The 19,253-nt window shown below is 52.1% G+C and overlaps 6 protein-coding genes across 6 annotated transcripts; 4 read left to right on the top strand and 2 right to left on the bottom strand.

The window, feature by feature from the left end:
- Nucleotides 1-849: 849 nt before the first annotated feature.
- On the bottom strand, nt 850-2,814 carry PG998_008507 (uncharacterized protein; the record flags this gene model as incomplete). The annotated part of the gene is made up of 1 exon (XM_066875323.1): nt 850-2,814. The coding sequence occupies one exon, from the start codon at nt 2,812-2,814 to the stop codon at nt 850-852; it is 1,965 nt and encodes a 654-aa protein (XP_066731268.1).
- Nucleotides 2,815-3,568: 754 nt separating this feature from the next.
- Nucleotides 3,569-3,937, top strand: PG998_008506 (uncharacterized protein; the record flags this gene model as incomplete). Its single annotated transcript, XM_066875322.1, has 1 exon — nt 3,569-3,937. One exon carries the CDS (start codon nt 3,569-3,571, stop codon nt 3,935-3,937), a length of 369 nt encoding a protein of 122 aa, XP_066731267.1.
- A 2,344-nt stretch (nt 3,938-6,281) lies between these two features.
- Nucleotides 6,282-10,893, top strand: PG998_008505 (uncharacterized protein; the record flags this gene model as incomplete). Its single annotated transcript, XM_066875321.1, has 4 exons — nt 6,282-6,533; nt 6,597-8,138; nt 8,202-9,005; nt 9,055-10,893. The coding sequence occupies 4 exons, from the start codon at nt 6,282-6,284 to the stop codon at nt 10,891-10,893; spliced, it is 4,437 nt and encodes a 1,478-aa protein (XP_066731266.1).
- Nucleotides 10,894-11,193: 300 nt separating this feature from the next.
- Nucleotides 11,194-12,133, top strand: PG998_008504 (uncharacterized protein; the record flags this gene model as incomplete). Its single annotated transcript, XM_066875320.1, has 3 exons — nt 11,194-11,236; nt 11,279-11,436; nt 11,507-12,133. 3 exons carry the CDS (start codon nt 11,194-11,196, stop codon nt 12,131-12,133), a joined length of 828 nt encoding a protein of 275 aa, XP_066731265.1.
- Nucleotides 12,134-14,369: 2,236 nt separating this feature from the next.
- PG998_008503 (uncharacterized protein) lies at nt 14,370-15,675 on the bottom strand (the record flags this gene model as incomplete). The annotated part of the gene is made up of 3 exons (XM_066875319.1): nt 14,370-15,074; nt 15,144-15,393; nt 15,458-15,675. The coding sequence occupies 3 exons, from the start codon at nt 15,673-15,675 to the stop codon at nt 14,370-14,372; spliced, it is 1,173 nt and encodes a 390-aa protein (XP_066731264.1).
- Nucleotides 15,676-16,505: 830 nt separating this feature from the next.
- PG998_008502 (uncharacterized protein) lies at nt 16,506-18,037 on the top strand (the record flags this gene model as incomplete). The annotated part of the gene is made up of 5 exons (XM_066875318.1): nt 16,506-16,721; nt 16,789-17,017; nt 17,281-17,398; nt 17,461-17,529; nt 17,608-18,037. The coding sequence occupies 5 exons, from the start codon at nt 16,506-16,508 to the stop codon at nt 18,035-18,037; spliced, it is 1,062 nt and encodes a 353-aa protein (XP_066731263.1).
- Nucleotides 18,038-19,253: the final 1,216 nt, after the last annotated feature.

Genomic DNA, 19,253 nt, shown 5'->3' with positions numbered 1-19,253 from the left:
AAACTAGGGGGGACAAAACCCCATTTCCCATACAATCTGGGGGGACGAAATTGAGGGGGGACAAAACCTCATTTTCCCATACAATCTGGGGGGGACAAAACTACATTTCCTTTCCTATACAATCCGGGCGACGAAACTTAAGGGGGGGCGAAATCTGGGGGGACAAACCCATGTTTTCCCATACATTTGGGGGGGACGAAATCTAGGGGGGACAAAACCTCATTTTCCCATACATTTGGGGGGACAAAATCTAGGGGGGACAAAACCTCTTTTGTCCATACAATCTAGGGGGACAAAATCTGAGGGGGGCATAAGTTGCTAATTCAGGTATAATTAGGGGACACAGGTTCTCAAGACTCCAGGATTCGTTTCGGGGATAAGATCAGACCTCAATCCCTGTACAAGCTTACATCTCGCCGGGTCTGAGTTGTGACCCAGCAGTTCCACGATGGCTCCTGTCGCCCTAGCTCGAGTTTGCTGGCCGTCAGTAGCTTTCGTGAATCTTCTCCAGTTTGCGCTTCATCATGGATCGTGTCAAGTGAGAATGCGATAGTCAGATTGCTTGAGGAACTACAGCATGGATGGAGGGGAATCTCCCTTCTATACGGTATGTGGGTCGAATCACGCCTGAATCTCCAACAGATCGTATCGATCGTGGTGGGAGCCGACGTGGCGAATGGAGTATAGGCTCTCATTACTTCGCGCGGTGCTGGAACTCAATGTGACTGAACGGACTGGGCTGGTTGGGAGGCAAGGTGGCTAGCATCACGAATTTCAAGACAAACACGTAACACGGGGCACAAAGTTAGACGAGATGCAGTACTAATGCTTTCTGTGGTATACTATATATTATTCAATGCATCTCATAACATTCGTATACCAGCCTGCATCGTCTTCTGGGCGCAACCGGCCACGGTGGCTGTCTCTGGTATGCAGGATAAAGCGGTCCACAAAAGGCTTTGAGCCGGGAGTCGGTTCGTCGCCGGTTGCACCGCGAGTTGACATGGTGAACCCCGCGAACCGAGCTCGTTGCTGTGATAAGCAGGGCAGCGCAGCACCGGCTGGGACCACCGGCTCCTCCGGTACGGGAGGAGGCTCGGGATCGTCCGGAAGCTCGTCGCCCGGGTTGAGTGGCTCATCAACCGGGTCGGACAGATTGTCTTCCAGGTCACTTGGATTGTCACGCAGCACCCCGAAGCCAGCGCCGCTTTCAGAGCTTGAATATTCGACAAGTGCAGGAACGACAGGGGGGACCCCAGGTTCAGCATCGTCCATTGGTTCGTCATCCGGCCGTTCCAACCCGAAGCCTGCGTCAGGTACGGGAGGAGACTCTGGACGGTGCGAAGGCTCATCTGCCAGCGGCATTTCGTCATCCACTGGATTGTCCGGCAACCTGAAGTCGGAGCTTGGATCGCTGACTGTAGGGCCTGGCTCAGGATCGTCAACGTCCATATGATCGTTTCCTAGATCAGCAGGCGACGGGTCACGGTTGGGCCCCTCGGCGATCAACACCTTTCGTCTCACGTCGAAGCGCAGCACGCTGAGTGCGGCCTCTTTGCGGAGACGAAGCAGATCGGCGTTATCCTTAGGATACCCGTGGGATGACTGGGCAGCCGCTACAACACGCTGAGACATGGCCATGGGGTAGAAGGCTGGGAAGCCAAGGCCCTTGACGGCGTTGGCAGCCCTCCTGACCACCAGCAGATCATTCGCGCTGACGTCGAAGGGTTCGACTGTTTGCGGTCGGAACACGGGTTGACCGGGAGCTTTGAGCTTAAACGCACGCTTCTCGATCCCCTTGAGGAGATCGGACATGAAGCCAGGGGTTTGGTACTCGCTCCGGACACGGTCGTGGACCATCCCGATGGTTAATGACCCGTCCTGGTCCGCCATCGCCTTCATGAGATCAGTAAGCAGCCTATCCGGAGAGGGGTTCTCCCACTGGATAGAGCCGCGGTAATCTTGACGGCAGATGGGGACCCAGAGCAGAGCCAGGTGCAAGAGCTCGACGCGGCCTTGGAAGATACCGTGAAGCGACAGGCTCCTCAGCCGCTTGCAGAAGTCGTGGCTCCAGTTTGGATTTGGCGTGACGCCGTCTGCCAGCTTGTCATGGTATTGCAAGCAGTTGTAGACCGACACGAAGCAAGAGGGGGCAACGTGGAACAAGCGGAGCCAAGTCTTCCACAAGGCTTTCATGTGGGGAGTAGGCGTCGGCTTGGCGTCCAACGCGCGGTGCTCTGCGCTGTTGGCCCATTGCTGCGCGATTTGTGCTTCTTCCCGGTTAGACCACCGCTCAGGGCGACCAGGGATGTAAGAGAGGGCCTCGTCTCCTCCAGGCACCGGCTTCTCGGCCGCAAGCCGTTTCTTGGCTCGCTGACTCTGATGTGCCAGGTGCTTGGTGGACAAGATGACGGCGCTCTTGACATCCTCCGGAAGAAGACGGAAGTGTTCCAGCAACACGTTTTCGCGCTCTTCTGCCTTGCGTTTAGCCGTGAGAGACTTGGGCTCGGGCCGTTTCTTTGACGAGCGAGGCGGGTCGTTGATCTTGTCTTCGTCGCCGTCCTCGCCGCTGTCGGGAAAGTCGGACTCCCCGTCGTGCCCGGCGTTCGGCTCCGGCTCGAGTTCCTGTTGGGAATCGGAGGCGTCGGAATCGGAAGGGTCGGAATCGGAAGAGTCGGATTCGAAGTCAGAACTCTCCGGGTCGTGCCTTGGTCGTGCTGAGCGAGCGACTGCGCGAGACGGTCGTTTTCCTTTCCCGGCAGTCGCTGCACCCGAGCGCTTCTCAACTCGGCCAGATCGTGCTCGGCCAGACATAATGGGATCGAAATCGGAATATTATGCTGTGAATGGCGATGAAATGGCAGCCTGCACTTTGATGAGAATTGTTGGTGCGGGTTGGAGATGGAGCTTTGGGCTGATGTTGTTGCGCAAAGGTTTTCAGTGAATAATGGGCTGTAGTTAAGGCATCTCCATAAAGTAGGCACCTCTTGTCCCCTACTAAGTCAGTTTTGGGTACGTCTTGTTGCTCTGCGAATGGAGTAGTACTCTGGAGAATTCATTATTTATCTATAATTATATAACCTATCACTGAACAAAGAGTGAATGCTCTCGCTTTGGCAGATCATAATTACCTTATATGGATCTTGATCAACATGGGTAGTCATCACGATCATAAGTTTGTAGCTACTAAAAGCCCGGATGTCATCGATATCATCAGTGTCATCACTTGGTCATAAGGCTTTCTGGGGTTGTTTAGTAGTGCTACAAACCCTCGCAGTAACTGTGACAGCTCGCTAAATCAGAATGCTAAAGATTGCTACAAAGCGGTCATAGGATACCAGCCATTGTTGTGTGCTGCTTGCTGATACCTTAGCAGTCCACACCCCATCTAGACATCTCACATCTCTTGCGCAACTTGTCCACCCGCTCCAAACCCCAGCCAGACCACTTCTTCAACGAGATTTCATCCACGTAGGTTGAATTTTATTCCAAATCGCTTCTTCTCTCACCAGCTTTTGATCGGTTCGGTTTCTAACGTCTTCTCTCAACAACGACAGATTTCTCCACGATGGAAGGCGACAACCAAGCCCCGATCGAGCTGCGTTTCGGCTGGCGCCAGCGCCAACAAGATATAGACGAGTTCATCCGACAGCTCCCCTCTGCCAACATGTCCACTGCATTCATCGCGGCCCAGCACGGATCTGGGAAGAGCACCACGCTGCTCGACCATGTCAACGATGTAATGCAGTATGACGAGGCCTTCTCGGACATGACCATCCTATATCTGGTCCCGAGCGAGGTCAAAGCACAGCTCCTGTACAGCTTCGTCCGCTCCCCGGAGTTCAAGCCTGACACAGGCCGTCGAGAGGTCTTTCTTGGAGCAAATAGCCGCACCTGCCAAGGTGACCATCTCGAGGTTCGAGAACGCAGTCAATAGTTCCGTGGGCATATCTCGTATATGCAACAGTGGCATGAGACCTCCGCTGACTGGCAAGTTCATGATACGGACGATGAACTTCTTAATGTGGAGGAGCTTTGCTACCAAGGTGGCCAGTTCCGCCTCGCAAGCTTTGCCACTTACTCGGCTATTGTGCAACCTGAAGATGGCAAGATGGTCATCGAATGGCTGACGGCCGTCCCGCGACGGGCCCTTCATACGATATCCCAGCGAGTTGGGATGCCATTTATTGATGCCATTGCTGCCCACCGCCGAGATACAAGACAATTGCTTCCTAGTGCTAATTTCTACCTTGAGTCCGTGATTCAGTATGTTCGTATGATATGTTTGTTCAGGGGTTTTCAGGCCATGGCATTAAGCCGAAGAGGAAGAATCCATTGGCCACCAATCTACAGATAATGGCGAACACTAGCTTAGGTCGGCTTGGTTCTCTGTAGTCACCTAGCCGAGCCACCACTAATTCAAGGACTACTTGCTGCTCCTGTTCTCTCGGCTCGAACAGGAGTCCTGGCGTCGGACCATACCAACTTCAGGATGAAGGCCTAGAGCCCAGGCAGCGTTATCTTACCTAGGCGGTTGTGTGGCCTGCAAATTGAAGCCTGTCTAAGCTAGGCTGTACGCGGGGTAATAGAGACAGCTTTTCAGAATTTATATAACAGGGGGGTTCAAGTTGCTATTTCACATAGATGGGAAACACAAACATTTAGGTTCCTATCACGAGGGCGAGCACACAAGTCGCTAATTCACAAACGAATAGGAGGACACAGGAATGAAGCTAATATGAGATTTCCTAATGAAACTTTGTAAAGCGTTCCTGGAAGTCTCATCAAAGAAGGTGACGGCGATTGGGACAGTTTCATTTCACTAGAAGAGGGAGCGAGTCAGGCCTCTTTATACAGGGTGCCCTAAGTTATCGGTATAGGTTTGGGAAATTTAGAACGTCTTAGATCTTAGGTAGAAGGGCGGATGGCGTCAATATCATGTTCATTAAAAGTAGTCACCGAGATGTTGTCCAACCAAATTGTTTTCATTCTAGACCAGATGATTCAACGGTTGCGTCTGCCGGCATAGCCACCACGAGAACGACCACGGCGACTGTCGCCGCGAGTAGGGTCACCTCGACCTCCGCTATCTTGTTGAGAACTGGGTAGAACAGGAGGGCGAGAGCCTCGACTGCTACAAACTTGGTGGGAGTTGCCTTCTTATGCCAACATCGCGGCTTTCAAGATTTGGTACGACAGTACCATTGGGCTCCAGGCGCCAATCGTTCAGGAGGACAACATCTAAATGGGTGATGCCCAGAAAGTCCTTGCCGGGGATGTCGGTATGACCGAAGTCAGGGACTCGGTTATACCTGAAAAGCCTGACTGGAGTTTCGTCAAGAACGGTCTAATCATGTAATCACGATAATGATTTTATAACGAGTTTTCTTTCTTCGCGGGGGGGGACAACGCACGACCAGTGTCCCTAGCAGTAGCAGTGGAAATATAATAATGCTCTCGTTATTTGCGGCCACTGTATGTGTTGCCTTCGTTTCGGCCCGATGCGGATGGAATACCGTAACACTGACGCATGCGACGCAACACGGAGGACGATCGCATTTCTCGCCCAGACTCAGTGCCTCTCATTAAAGTGCAATAGTTTGCGAGCTAACTAGTCATCACTCGTCAAAAGCCTATTACAGTCTACTACCCCTCACATATTTGGCTCCAGCGCAAACTGGCCATCCCTATCACATTGGTCCGGAGATGGCCGCTGTAGTGACAAGGCAAGACTCGCCAGCATATTGGTTCTGGCATCCGAAGGCGAAGTGGTGTGCATATGGTAGGGTGGGATTACTGAAGTGTGGGTGTAAATGGGGGTACATGATTCGTCCGTCCATGCTGAGTGGCTGCCTCAGCAAATAATCGAACATAACCGACAGAAATTTGCAATGCATGTCAGCATTTAACCAATACGGCTCAATTGGAAGGCCGATGGTCCCGCCAATGACTTTACCAGAGCTGAGGCTAACAGGCTGGAGTGGACAATTCATGGCCGGCTATCATATGAAGAAGGCGTGATAACAAAGAGGTTCTCGGACCAGGCCCTGGAAGTCTCACAATACTGGACACTTCCTAATTCTAATGGTTGCAACCATTAGAGAATGGTAAAATATATACGCCAGGACGACTAGAATGTAAAGAAATCAAGCTTTGCCATCCTTTTCAACTGCTTGATACGTTTCCTTCCACGTTGCTCTTGCATGGAACGTTAAACATTCTTCTACGCTTACCAGTTCGTACCTTAGCATATTGCCGTCGCATCGATCTATCATTCTACAATGGCGACCGACAGTAATGTGTCGACATTCGACGAGATGTGGAAGATTGCCTGTGAGCGTTTTGAGGAGCAGACCGGAAAAAGACCTGATCAAGAACCAACTATGACGCTCGATGACTGTAAGAACAAGATTGAGGATGCCCAGACTTCCGACAATGGTGGAGGCAATCACGACAAGATGAAGGAGTATGGATTGAAGGCTCTTGAATACTTGAAGATTCTCGGCGGTGTCGTCGCAGAAGGCGCTGGAACAGTATGTTGCTTGCTAGTATTATATCAAACTGTGTATTCGGAATATCCGCTGACAACTACGTAGATTTTCGCACCCTCGAAGATCTGCTTCAATGCATTCGCTATCTTGCTCGACGTTCCTAAAGAGGTTCACAAGTTCTGGGGAATGATCTATAGCCTGCTAGAGATCTTATGGCCCAGCTTGAACAACTTTGAGATTTATCGCAAGATTGAGATCAAGCAGTTTGCGAGCATCGAAGTGGAACTGAAACGGGCTATCCACGAGCTCTTATTGAGCTTTGTTGATATCTGCGCTCTCTCTATTAAGCTCCGAGATTCCACTCGGAAGCGGGACAAGTGGGCAGCGAGTGCGAAGCGTGTTCTTTGGAATGACGACTCGGGCGTCGAGGAGGCGGTCAAGAAGTTCGAGACGCGTACGAAGGCCCTTCAATCAATCCAATCGACGCATATCTTCAAGACCACTTTGGAATCCAAAAGCGGCATCGACACTCTTGTGCAGAAGAATGCGGAGAAACGTCAGTCCCAGCTTGAAACGATAAAGGAAAAGCTTGGTCTAGATGACCGGTTGACGAAGTCGATTGGTACTGGCAAGCAGGTATGGGAGCAACGCACGCCGCACACCGCGGAATGGGTGGAAAACCATGCCGAGTATGCCGATTGGGGAAACAGCAAGAACTCCGAAGCCAATCCCATTTTCCTCGTTGTTGGCGATAGGCACACAGGCAAGTCCGTGATGATGTCAACTATGGTACGCAGCCTCCACTATGCCAACAAATCTCCCGAAAAGGCATCCACACGGGCCTTTGTCGCTGGATACTTCTTTCCCATCTCAATGAGGAAGGACGACGGCGAGAAGCAGCCGGTCGAGACAGCCATGAAGTGCATTTCCTACTTGCTCGCCGAGCAGGACAAAGTCTATGCGACAAACCTTTCCCAGGCTTTAGATAACATATCTAATAGCCATAGGATTCTCAAAGACGCTACGCCTCTTGAGCTCTGGGACCTCCTACTAATCGGATCGCCGAGGAACAAATCGATCCATTACGTCATTATCGATGGCATTGCGGGCCTTCCGGAAATATTCCACGAGGCAAGGGAACAGTTCTTCCATATATTAGCATCAACACATCAGGCAAACCAGTCATCGGCTAGAGTAGCCATGTCGGTGTGGCCAGACACGCCAATAGACTCCCTCAAGCATCTGACGTCGCGGATCGATATCCAGATATACAACCATGAGGACATCCTAACCTTTGTCGATTTCCGACTGAAGGACTACGGCCTATTCCAGGAGGCGGATGAAGAATCCCTAGACATGAGGCACAGGATCAGGAATACTCTCGCCAAGGAAGCGAAAGGAAGCTTCGCCAAGGTCAATGCAGCTATCGATCAGATTAACAAGGTTGCTGAGCAGGACGGTCAAATGTCTGATGTACAACAAATTCTCGACGAATCGAACAAAGATGAGCAAACCATTTCGGAGAGGGTAGTAAGGCAACTGCAGGAGAGCCTCACGGCCGAACAAGTCAAAGAGTTGAACGAATTGTTGATCTGGGTTATCTACGGGTATGAGTGGTTTGTCGTCGAAGAGCTGGAAGCTTCGCTGGTAGGTGAACTCATCTTCACCAAAAGCGGTACTCGAGCATTTAACCAACAAAACGTCTCTTAGTTCTTACGATTTAAACAACGGCCGATTTTGAGGCTGATCAAAAAGCTGGAAGGGAAATACAAGCCCCTGATCAAGCTTAACCGGGACGGGAACGTCGTAATTGCCGACGGAATGTCTGATTCAATCAAGAAGAGACGAAAGGAACGTCGTCGAGTCGACGAATCTCCCAAGTTCACTGGCTGTATCACCATTACCCAAGGTGACTTGAAAAGTGTTCAAAGATTTTTGTGGAGTCTTCCGTCGAAATTTGAGCACGACAGCACGCGGTTTCGTGAACTTGTCGAACAGAATGGCGCGAAAGGCGACATAGGTGTTGACGATTACGATGCCCATCTTGCAATTGTGCGGTCTGCGTTCGGCCTTTTGAAAGAGCCGCCCAACGAGCGAACAGAAGCCATCTCTGGATACCTGCTTCATTGGTTGCCAGACCATCTCGAATTTCTTCGAAATGCGACAGGCGTCGACGAGCTGACTGATGCCGAGAAGACTGAAATCGGAGACGGGATATACGAGATAATTTTCAACACTGCTTTGGAAACGCATTGGAAAAGCTGTAGTTACTACGACTTTTGGTACGGCAATGCTAAGAAAGTCACCACACTCAGGCGCTGGCTTTCTGATACCACGGCAATCAGCCAGCTTGGTCGACTTGATCGTGAGTGGCTTCAGGGTGTAGAACAAGGCGCAAATCCGAATCAAGCCTTACTTGTCAGAATCATGAAGTGCGTAGCGACACGCTGGCTGAGAAACACGGAATGGGAGGTGTCAAAACCCTTCAAGTGGCTTCAAGACTATTTTGCCATGGTCAGTATTCCAACCACTGGGAGATGAAAGATAGTTAACCTGATTTCAGCCGAGCACGTCACTCAACAGCCCGGAAAACGGCCAAGGTGAGGCGTTGGCCAGAGAAACAACGCCTACCGAGGCCGTGAAACCCAGCATTGCAGACGTTGCTATAAGATGCAAAGAGTTTCTGAAGGATGATGCAGAGGACGCCCTCTGGTTCCGGCGTTTAGCAGAAACATTCCAAAATTCTGAAGAATACAAAGATGGGGTGGGGGCCTTCAGGAAGGCTATTGAGCTCGGTGGCTCGGAGAAATCTTGCTTTCAGGGCCTTGCGCATTGCTTAGCGGCGGACGACCAGGTGCGAGATGCCTGCAAGCTGATGGAAAAGGTTCTGGTGGTCATGGAGACGGAGAATCAGCCTGCCCAGCACGAGATCACAGATATCCATTTCAAGCTTGCAGGATGGTATGGAGAGCTCAAGATGGTCGACCAAGCCATTGCCCATACTAACAAAACCCTCCAGAGCGTGTCCGTGGACGACGACGTAAGCTTTCAGGCTCTGAACCTGTACTTGAATATTGGAGAGAAGAGATTGGCAACAGATCTTCTTTGCAAGCTGCTTGGTTGTGGGGTTGATCAGGTGAGGCCTGCAACAACACAATCAGGAATTCTTAAACAAATCCTTTCTACGACCGGTTCCGGCAGATTCATATCTCAAAGATCGCGCGACCAGCTATTTGTCCAATGTTTTGGATTACTGCGAGACAATACTGAAGCCTTAGATAGGCTTCTTTGTCTGATTGATAACATTCTCGACAGCGGAGAAGCAGAAGTCCATAATGTGGCACTGCTGCTTTACAAGGGTATAGGGCTATATTTTTTCAGCCAAGACTCTGTCGAGGGTGTCACAGCTCGTCACAAAGCGCAGTCGGCGTGGAAGGAATGCTTAGTCAAGAGTGGTCAACCGGGACAGACTCTTGATCACGAAATGGCAGCGATGTTGCTGAGCGCCCATCACTTTGAACAGGCGATTGGGTTTGACGAGTCTGTTTACCATCGCCAGTATCACATCGAGCAAATGAAAGGACTAGCAGCGGATGATGGTCAGTTTGGTATGTCGGCCCCAAGGGCTCACCTCGCCGCCTACTATTTGGCAGCAGAAGACCAGACAGAAGCTCGAAATGTACTCCGGGCCAGTATAAAGACGGCATTCGACCTGCTCTCGGACGATATTGAAGATAACGACCAGCAAGCCTACTACAGCCTAGCATGTATCTTGACGCACCTTGGCGACGACATCAATGCCAGAATAGCATTATCCCTCCAGCTCCCGTGGAATTTGGACGTCATGGATAAGCTTTTGACCTTCGACGATGAAGCAACAAGGAATTTGAGCACAGTTCTAATGAAGGATTTACGATCCAAGTGTCACCCCTGGGAGACTTTGGACACCCAGATAATGATGACTCGGCAAATCTTGACAAAGCTTGAAACCGAACACCCACCCGAAGACGATTCCAGTGACAATCACCACCAGAGATACTCGAAAATTCGAGAAGTTCTGTCGCAGTGGTCTGGCAATCGGGGACTAGGGGGTGGACTAAGCTGCGACGGCTGTCTCAGGTCGTGGACTTTCGATCTAGGCATGCATCAATGCAAGTGCTGCTTTGATACATGCTTCTGCGACGACTGCTTGGCAGATATGCCAAAGGGGCACATGCAGAAACTTACAGTGACCGGCCTGCGATGCAAGTCTACGCACGACAAGCTACAGGTGCCAAAGCTTGACCGGGCTGCTCTCCTTATGGCATTTCGTGGAGAGGTCAGAATGGGCAATGATGCAGTCGTGCCCGCCTCGGAATGGGTGAATTCCCTAAAGCGCGAATGGGGTTACGTCGATCACTAACGAGAAGTCGTTTTCTTCAGTTTGAATGGGCAAATTTGTCCAGGAGTGGCAGAAATTACTTCGCTATCCAGGGGGTATAGTATAGGGATGAATGTGATTATAATAAGTCCGTGGAAATTGGGCAGCTCCTAGATACGCCCGGCCAAAGGACTTCACAATCGACAGCTCGTCAACTAAATGACCATAAGTTGAAAGGTACCAGTTCTTATTTGTGCAAATGCAAAAGCGAGTGGACGGCTATAGCGTATATAATCCAAAAGTCAACCAGAACCCGTCATGAACACCCCGTAACTTCCAACCATGCACCCAACCCAGACCTTTTCCAACATCCGTCCAATGATAGGTCCGTCACGCAATAGAAGCGAAACAGGACTGTTGTCTATAGAAGCAGGATATCGCTCAGTTGCGGGACTTGAAGCTGGGGTCGCACTTGATCTGCTTGACGTTGCTGGTCTTGGGGTCCTTGAAGGCCCAGGCGCCCTTGCCGCCGTCGCCGAAGGTGGTGTCGATGTTCTTGCCGCGGACGAGGGTGATGGCCTTGCCGTTCTGGCCGATCAGCTGGCAGCGGGCCTCCTTCTTGCCGCTGACGACCTTGAGCTGGACCGAGTTGTAGGGGCCCCCTGGAGCCGGTGGGCGCCTTGGCGTCCTTGTGCTTGAGCTGGGTCTGGGTGGCGAGCTCAGAGGGGCCGCGGAGGGTGACGGTAAGGGGACCGACGGCGAGCGCATCGACCTGGGGCTCGGCGCGCTCCTCGACCTGGGACTCCTCGGCGACGTCCTCGACCTCGTCGACTTCGGCCTCCTCGGACGACTCGGCGCGGGCCTCCTTGGGGCCGGGGGCGGCGTTGAACTTGGTGCTGCACTGGATCTTGCCCACCTGGGACTGGCGGGGAATCTTGAAGGTCCACTTGCCCTTGCCGGCGTCGCTGAAGGTGGTGTCGACGTTCTGGCCGCGGGTCACGGTGATCTCCTTGCCCTTCTCACTGAAGATCTTGCAGCGCAGGTCCTGGCCCTTGTCGTTCTTGATGTTGTGGCTGGCGAGCTCGACCGAGGTCCAGCGGCCCTTGCCGTTGGGCGTCCTGGAGCCGTTCTTGTCCACCTGCGTCTTGGAGACGTCGTTGCGCTGGCCCCGGAGGGTAATGGTGACGGTGTTGGGGTTGGCGACATCTTCGGCGGGCAGGGCGAAGGCGCCAGTAGCGGCCAGGAGGCCAAAGAGGGCGGTAGCGTACTTCATTGTGATTGAAAGTAGAATAAAAGTCAAGTGACAAGAGAGTGAGAAGCAGGAGAGATGTCTATGAAGCTGGAGTTGATGCTGGTGGTGATGAAGGAAAGGGGCCATTTGGAGAGCAGAGCGGCATGCTTTTATATCCATCCAGGCCTCCATCTCGCCCCCTAATCGCACTCTCCTTCTTCGACATGCCTGGTTATTCTCATCATGGCTGATTGATGTCGTGATGCCCAAGGTACAGTTGTGGAATTAGAACACGCACTCTTACATCTACCAAGCCTGCCACTTCACCGTGAGAGCTTCGAATTGGACCACTAAAAATACGCGAGCTGTCATTCGCTGACCGAAAATATACACCGGGGACTTTGCCAAGCATGACGTGCTTGGCAGATGTTTATATTTAATTCTCCGATTCGTGCTAGCGCTGACGCGTTTAGGTAAAAGAAACTCCGACCGACGAATCCGCTTCGACGGTTGGCGACTGACGTGTTGGTCTTTTTCTGAGCCACCCGGAAGGAGCAGCGTCCAGCGGCTCCCTTTCCACTCGTCGATCTCAGGATTGGCGACAGCCGACCGGCAGAGGAAAGCCCGGGGAAGGCTGAGCTCAGCTTACCGCCCTGCGACCTGCCAGCAACAGCGAAGGGCCTAGATTGCGAGCACCTGCATTTCCCCCATCCGAGTGCCGACTCTTCTAAGCTCAGCTGAGCTGATGCCTAATAGTAGCTTTGTTCTGTCATGCTTGTTTCAGCGCTCGAGGCTGACTGGAACCCATTGTGAAAAGACCATTGATACCTTTATTCAGCTTTGAACATCACCACATTCATATTAACCGTACTATAGTTAGTTTTTTAAGTTTAGCTAGTGCTAAATATGGCTGCAATGTGTTGTTCATTGTCTACTTTTGACGATAATCCTCACTGCCTCGTATGGTACACATCGAACACAAACCTCATTCTTCCTGTCCTAGACTTGGCTGATAGGATCGACCTAGAGCACGCTTCTTCAGTAATTGGCTGTCCATATTGCTGCAAAGGCCACTTTTTCTAATTCCGTCCGAGCTATATCTTCGTTCTTCGCTCAAATGTGCATTTTCTTAGCTTGATAGCCCCGCGGTACTCGTGTCCTCCTGTCGGGGGATTACAAATTGCATCTTATGCTCAACTGTGATCGTACATTTGAGTCGGACAGTAAGGAACGAAGCCAAGTGCGGCTGGCAGAAAGCTTGCTGCGGTGTATATTAATTGACAGCTTTGCTCGCATAATATAACCTTAGAAGATTCATGATAGTGTGCCCTAATGCTCCTTTGAGAAGCAATTAGACTAGATGTCTTAGCAAAATGCTGATGCTATCATTTGGTTGCGTGTCTTTGAAAAGCCCCCTGTCAATACGACGTATAGCTAATTGCTTCCCAGATGGTGATCTGCAGGGCTTATTCTAGAGTCAATACGCGCCTAAAACGTTCTCCACTCGTCTCGGGTGATTTTGTTCAAAGCCAGTCTGACTGCTTATTGAATGGTCGTAAATAACAAGAGCACTGCTCAGTATGTTGGTAAGGTATGGGAAACCCTTGCAGTAGAATGAGAAGCTAACAGAAAGGCAAATGAGATGGGTGCCAGGGATATCCAACATAAATCCAGCTTGTTAGTATTCACGGTATCGATATCATCATTTCAAGCAGAAAGGACAAGCGGACTTAAGTCTAGAGCTCGACCGTGCATTTGCTGATATCACGGTTTAGCTGGTGTGCTTACGGCAAAGGTGAGTCGAGGGTGAGCCATGACATCTGCCATGACTAGATGTCAGCAATCGGCCAATAATGTGACGTAGGTGGTTCCTGCAGCATAGCATGTCCAGATACGAGAGCAGAAGAGTTACTGCTTCTAGCAATCTTACTAATAAAGGAACATACACGTGACTTGGGACGCAGATCCTTCTGTTGTATTAGGCTTATATCGACGGCGATCTCTCCACAATCTTACTCCCACAGTGCCCTGACCCCAATTTATGGGCTGACGGGAACTTCCGCTGTCAGCGAAGATCAATCCCCCTATCACTACCCCCGAAACTTGTCGTGTCCTGCCTAAAAGCCACCGTTTCGTTATGCTGACACGGCTACAGAGCTAACTCATATATCATCGAAAGAAACCACGATCACAACAACCTGGACTGCGTATTAGGTATTATTAATGCTGCTCCGAAGTAAATGGCATAGTCGTGGTTATAAACGGTAGTTATAGGCAAGCGACTGCTCTACATGTAGATGTAACAGAGGTTGTCACCATCCAGCGTGTTCATCACCTGGGCAATAGTCTTGGACGGCCCCAACGGGCCCATAGGCAGCTCGTCCGAGACCAAGGCGTTGTCGCTGGGCGGGCTGTTCATCATGGTGCGGGTACCCGCGATAGCTCGCGACTGGCATGCGTGCAGCGCCTGCCACATCCAGTAGACGCGGTCCAGCATCGAATGATGGAGGAAAAAGACCGGGTCGTTGATGCTCGAGTACAGGTCGGCTGAGTCGGCGCCGATGCTCTGGTGGCCCGCCGTGTGCATGCCCAGGAAGCCGTCGCCGAAGCGGCCCTGGAGCTCGGTCTGGAACTTGGCGACGTCGTGCGAGGCGGCGCCCGTCGTGAGGTTGAGGAAGTTCTCGACGGTGAACCAGGTGCGGGGCGCGCGCGAGGTGAAGTCGCGGCGCAGGCAGCGCGGGTTGTAGGCCAGAGGAGAGGGGGACTTGGCCAGGCCGTCCATGGTCGGGGCCACGGGACCGAGGTTGGCGACGGCGTCCTTGAAGGGTCCGCTGGCGATGCAACCGCCGCCCTTGCCGGGCTGGAACCAGCCGATGGCCGTCTTGGAGCCGTTGTGGGCGAAGTAGGCGCCGTCGCCGCCCATGCTCGTCTCGCTTCCGTCAAGCAGGGGACTCTTGCTCAGGTCGTTCTGGTAGGCGAGCCAGTTCCAGTACTATCAGAGGCGAGCAACGTGTCAGTGAGGTGACGAACAATTTACGAAACCGAGGGTCGGGTCTCTTACCGGCTGGGCGCCCTTGTACCCGCACTCGTTGATCAAGGCGTCCTCGTATAAGGCCACCAAGTAGCGGTGGTACGTGAGGAAGTTGCCAGTGGCGTGGATGGTGCGGGTGTTGTTGATGTGCACGGCCACAAAGTCGTCGTAGCGCGTGCGAGCGCCAGGCACCGCTACGGGGTCCGACTTGGACGGCAGTTGACGCAGACACTGCACGGCCTTGATGTACTCCTTGCGCTCCGGCTTGGACAAAGTCGACCTGCGCGGACGGTCAGCCGGTACGGATGGGTCAAAGGGAGATGAAAGGACTGGGCTCGACCAACCATTCGCGGCGGATGCGGGCGTTGGCGACAGAGCATCCGGTTTTCGAGGTGGTCTCAATGCCCTTTTTGGTGCTGCCCCTCGCCTCAAGGAGAGCGATGACTTTGTCCTGCAGCGCCTGGACGGGAGCCGTGCTGTTGAACCCAGTGTCGACGGGAGCCGCCAGCACGCTGCTGCTGGCGAGCAGGGTCAACAACGACGCTAACTTGGCGAACTGCATCTTTGATTGGGTCTGTTGGTGCTGGACTGGTTGGAGGATCAAAACAATGCGCATGCAGCAGTGAATTGGTCTGTATTGTCTGCCTCATCAAAAGATCGGCGTTTCTTATAGAGCTTCCACCTCCCTAAAACCAACTGCTTGTTCTAATATCAGGCCCCGTTGGCAATTCGGCCCATCTTGGGGTGCATCCGGAGTGGCTCCCGACGGGGTATTCGAGAAGCTCCCGCGCCAGGGGTCCGCATAGGCTAATGCGCATCGGGCAATCTACGACCGAGACACTAGGAGGATAGAGCCGCTGTGGAGGTCGTATCATCTAGATATGTTGCCAAACATGCCATTCCGTGGAAGCTCTGTCCTTGAGGCTGTTGGGTCCATTCCGTGACATCTCGGAAACTTTTACTAAGAATTTACCAAAGGAAGACAAGAGACCTAACGGTTAACCCTTGCATTGTGTAGCAAATGTTACTCTGTAAGGATCGGAAGCAAGGGATATGTAACGGCAAATGAGGCGAGGCAAGACTAGCCCAGAGTGGACGAAACAGGCATGGTATGTTTGCTACCCGTATTACCATGAGTTGAGAGTTTTTGGGCGACAGGAGGCAGCAAATCGAACGTCTGCTGCAGTCTACCGAGGAGAAATGCTCCCCTAATGCAGGTGCCATGGTATCGGTCCTATGAGCCGCCTGGTTGGTCTGAACGGTTTGGTTTTGAGGCGACATGGGGATGTGTACATAAGTCGGCGACGATCTGCACTCTTCTAGGACTAGGGGATCGTGTGCCCATCTGCTACTCTCGATAGCCCATTGTTCACTCGTTCTATTGTATTCCAAATGCCGTCCGCTCCCCATACGGGCCCGCCCGGCAAGCCGGTAGATGTGTCGACGCTCGATCCGACCTTCGTGGCTGAGAGCAATGCGGCAATGATTCTGGCCATCACCGGAGTGTTCCACTTCTTGGCCCTGATCGTCGTCGCTATGCGACTCTACACTCGTGCTTGCCTGATCAGAGCTATGGGAATAGACGACTGGACCATGTTGGCTGCTGTGGTAAGCCCTTCGTTTGCATTTTCCGTTTCGATACGCAGTCTGGCGTACTGACGCGTGAGAACCCTAGGTCGTCGCAGTGGGCCAGTATGCTGTCTGGATCATCGAGGTAGATCACGGCCTAGGCAGGCACCAGATCGTTATACCAAGGGACGAGCTCATTGCCCTCAAGCATGCGGGATTCTTCCAGGTGCTGCTGAACTTCTGCGACCTTTGCCTGATCAAGATCTCCATCGCGTTTGCGCTGATGCGTCTCACACGAGCCCGATGGGTTTCCTGGGCTTTGTGGTGTTTGATCCGTAAGAATACAGTGCTCCCCGTGTGCCTTTAAGAATCTCTTGCTAACCCACTCTCGACCTCGGAGTCTTCATCGTTGCGTATACTGTCATGGCAGCTTTGACAATGATCCTCCGCTGTCAACCAGTGTCTGGGTACTGGGATCCGGCGTCGGCCAAAGGAAATTGCTATTCAATAAAGCTCTTCATCAAATTTGCATTGATCAACACAGGTATGAGTCACTATTCTCTTTGGCCTTACAAACGTACTGCTGACCTTCATTCAGGATTCAACATATTCACCAACGTTGCGCTCGCCGTCTTGCCAGTTCCGATAGTCTGGAGCCTGCAGATGAAGATGCGTACTCGAATCTACATCGTGGGCATTCTCAGCTTAGGATGGGTGTAAGTGATGCTCCTGATGGCAGGAATATTTGATAGTGTCTAACCAGCAAACACCGTTGCAGTGCCGTGGCTATCGGTTTAGTCAAGTCTGTCTACCAAGTGAACGCCGCCACGGACACGGACAGTACCTTGTAAGTTGCGCATTTCACACCGGTCCCAATATCTTGTTTAAAAGTGGCGGTTTAACTGACCTAATGTTTTGTCCACAGCCGTCAAAGTATCCAGTTCTTCGGCTACCTGGAATCACAACTGGGTGTCATTGCGGCCTCGATACCCGCCCTCAAGCCCTTGCTGAACAGGTGCCTCGGCCGCGAAGATACATCATACGGCGCCGGCCAAAGCCCCGCGACTGGCTATTACGCGCGGGGCGGCACGAACCGGACGGCGAAGCGCTCCAAGCCCCATTCCCACATCTATGTCAGCTCCCAGACGGGGGCCGACGAATTCGAGTTGCACATGCGCCAGAGTGGCAGGGACAAGGTGGGCATGACGTCCACTATTTACCACGAGCCGGGGAGTCAAGAGCTCGTTTTGCACGACGACGACAGCAACAAAGTCCCCCTAAGAAGCCCGTCGAACTCCAAAAGTATCATTATGAAGAGGGTGGAGGTTGTGCATGTCAGGGAAAAGTCCAGGTAGTTTCGCCGGTTAGTCAAACAATACCATAGAGCATCTGCATTACTTGAATTCCCCTTGGATGTGGAGATCGTCACCCCTGAGATTGACGTGACAGGGCTGGACTATTTCCACATCCCCACCTGCGAGCTCTCCACCTCTGGTCCGACTTTCCAGGGGGGGTCATCTAGACTGGTCTTCGAGCCATCTACCAACAAGACAGAGATTGTTACATGTCTGCCAAGGGCGTCCGAACCAAAGATGGGTGGTGTCGGTCGTATGATAAGCCCACTTGGCCGGCCGAAAAGCTCCTGATTGGGAAGAGTTTCATGAGAATGAAATTTGGCGCACGCGGAGATTTGACAATCATCGCGATAGTATCGAAGATTCCTACTGCGCTTCAAGGTATGGCTTTCCGGGGCGTGCCGTCCTTTCCGTCGCTAGATCTAGAAAGTGCCGAAATTAGAGACCGCCGGAATCGTCTGGTGCCCAAACCCGTCGCAGCCATCCCGGGTTTCCGGAGATCCAGTCCTTGCTCAAGCGTACGGATTGAGGTAATACAATGAGGCGTATACGGTACTTGCGCAGGGAACATATTCCGCCATATCTTCTCGCGAACTCACGATTTCCTCTCCCATTTAACATACGAAAGCTGTGGCAGATCGAAACCTCCGGGTATTTTTAGGCGTCTCCAACGCCGTGGAGGTGCCGTTTCTGGTGCCGGGCATGTTGAAAAACTGTAAGAAGCTCCATCTAGTGAAGACGGCGACACCTGCTCCATTGACGTGGCAAATGGCATCACGCTGAATCATTTCCGCTGTTGGAACACAGAGATCAATCCCGGAACCACCTGTCTATTCATATCCTACTAATTTTGCATTGGCATATAGGCATGGCTGTGATGAGGCCCCCCATGAGTTTGCGGTCGGGTAGATCAGTGGCTGATAGGAGGCAGGGACAGCAAGCGCAATCACGGGCATTCGCATTCTTTGCAGACAGTATTGGAGCACAATCCGAGGTTCTTATTTATAGTTTAATAAGGATGTTGATTGATTGTAGTGATTCCAGGCGCCCGTTGTTTCCAAATTATGTAGATGGAAGTTGAATAACGCAAGGAGCCCCCAAATGTACAGAGCTTCATTCCGAACCAGACACATTCGGTCACTATTATCGTCCCCATGACAACCACCAGCTCTCCGACGTACCCCTCGCATCCATGTCAATTGATATATTGAGCTGG

The sequence above is a fragment of the Apiospora kogelbergensis genome, assembly GCF_038363985.1.
Source record: "Apiospora kogelbergensis strain CBS 113332 chromosome Unknown utg000005l_segment0_segment0, whole genome shotgun sequence".
NCBI lineage: Eukaryota > Fungi > Ascomycota > Sordariomycetes > Amphisphaeriales > Apiosporaceae > Apiospora > Apiospora kogelbergensis.
The sequence above is the reverse complement of the archived record's forward strand: the minus strand, read 5'-3'. Positions and strand labels throughout refer to the sequence as shown.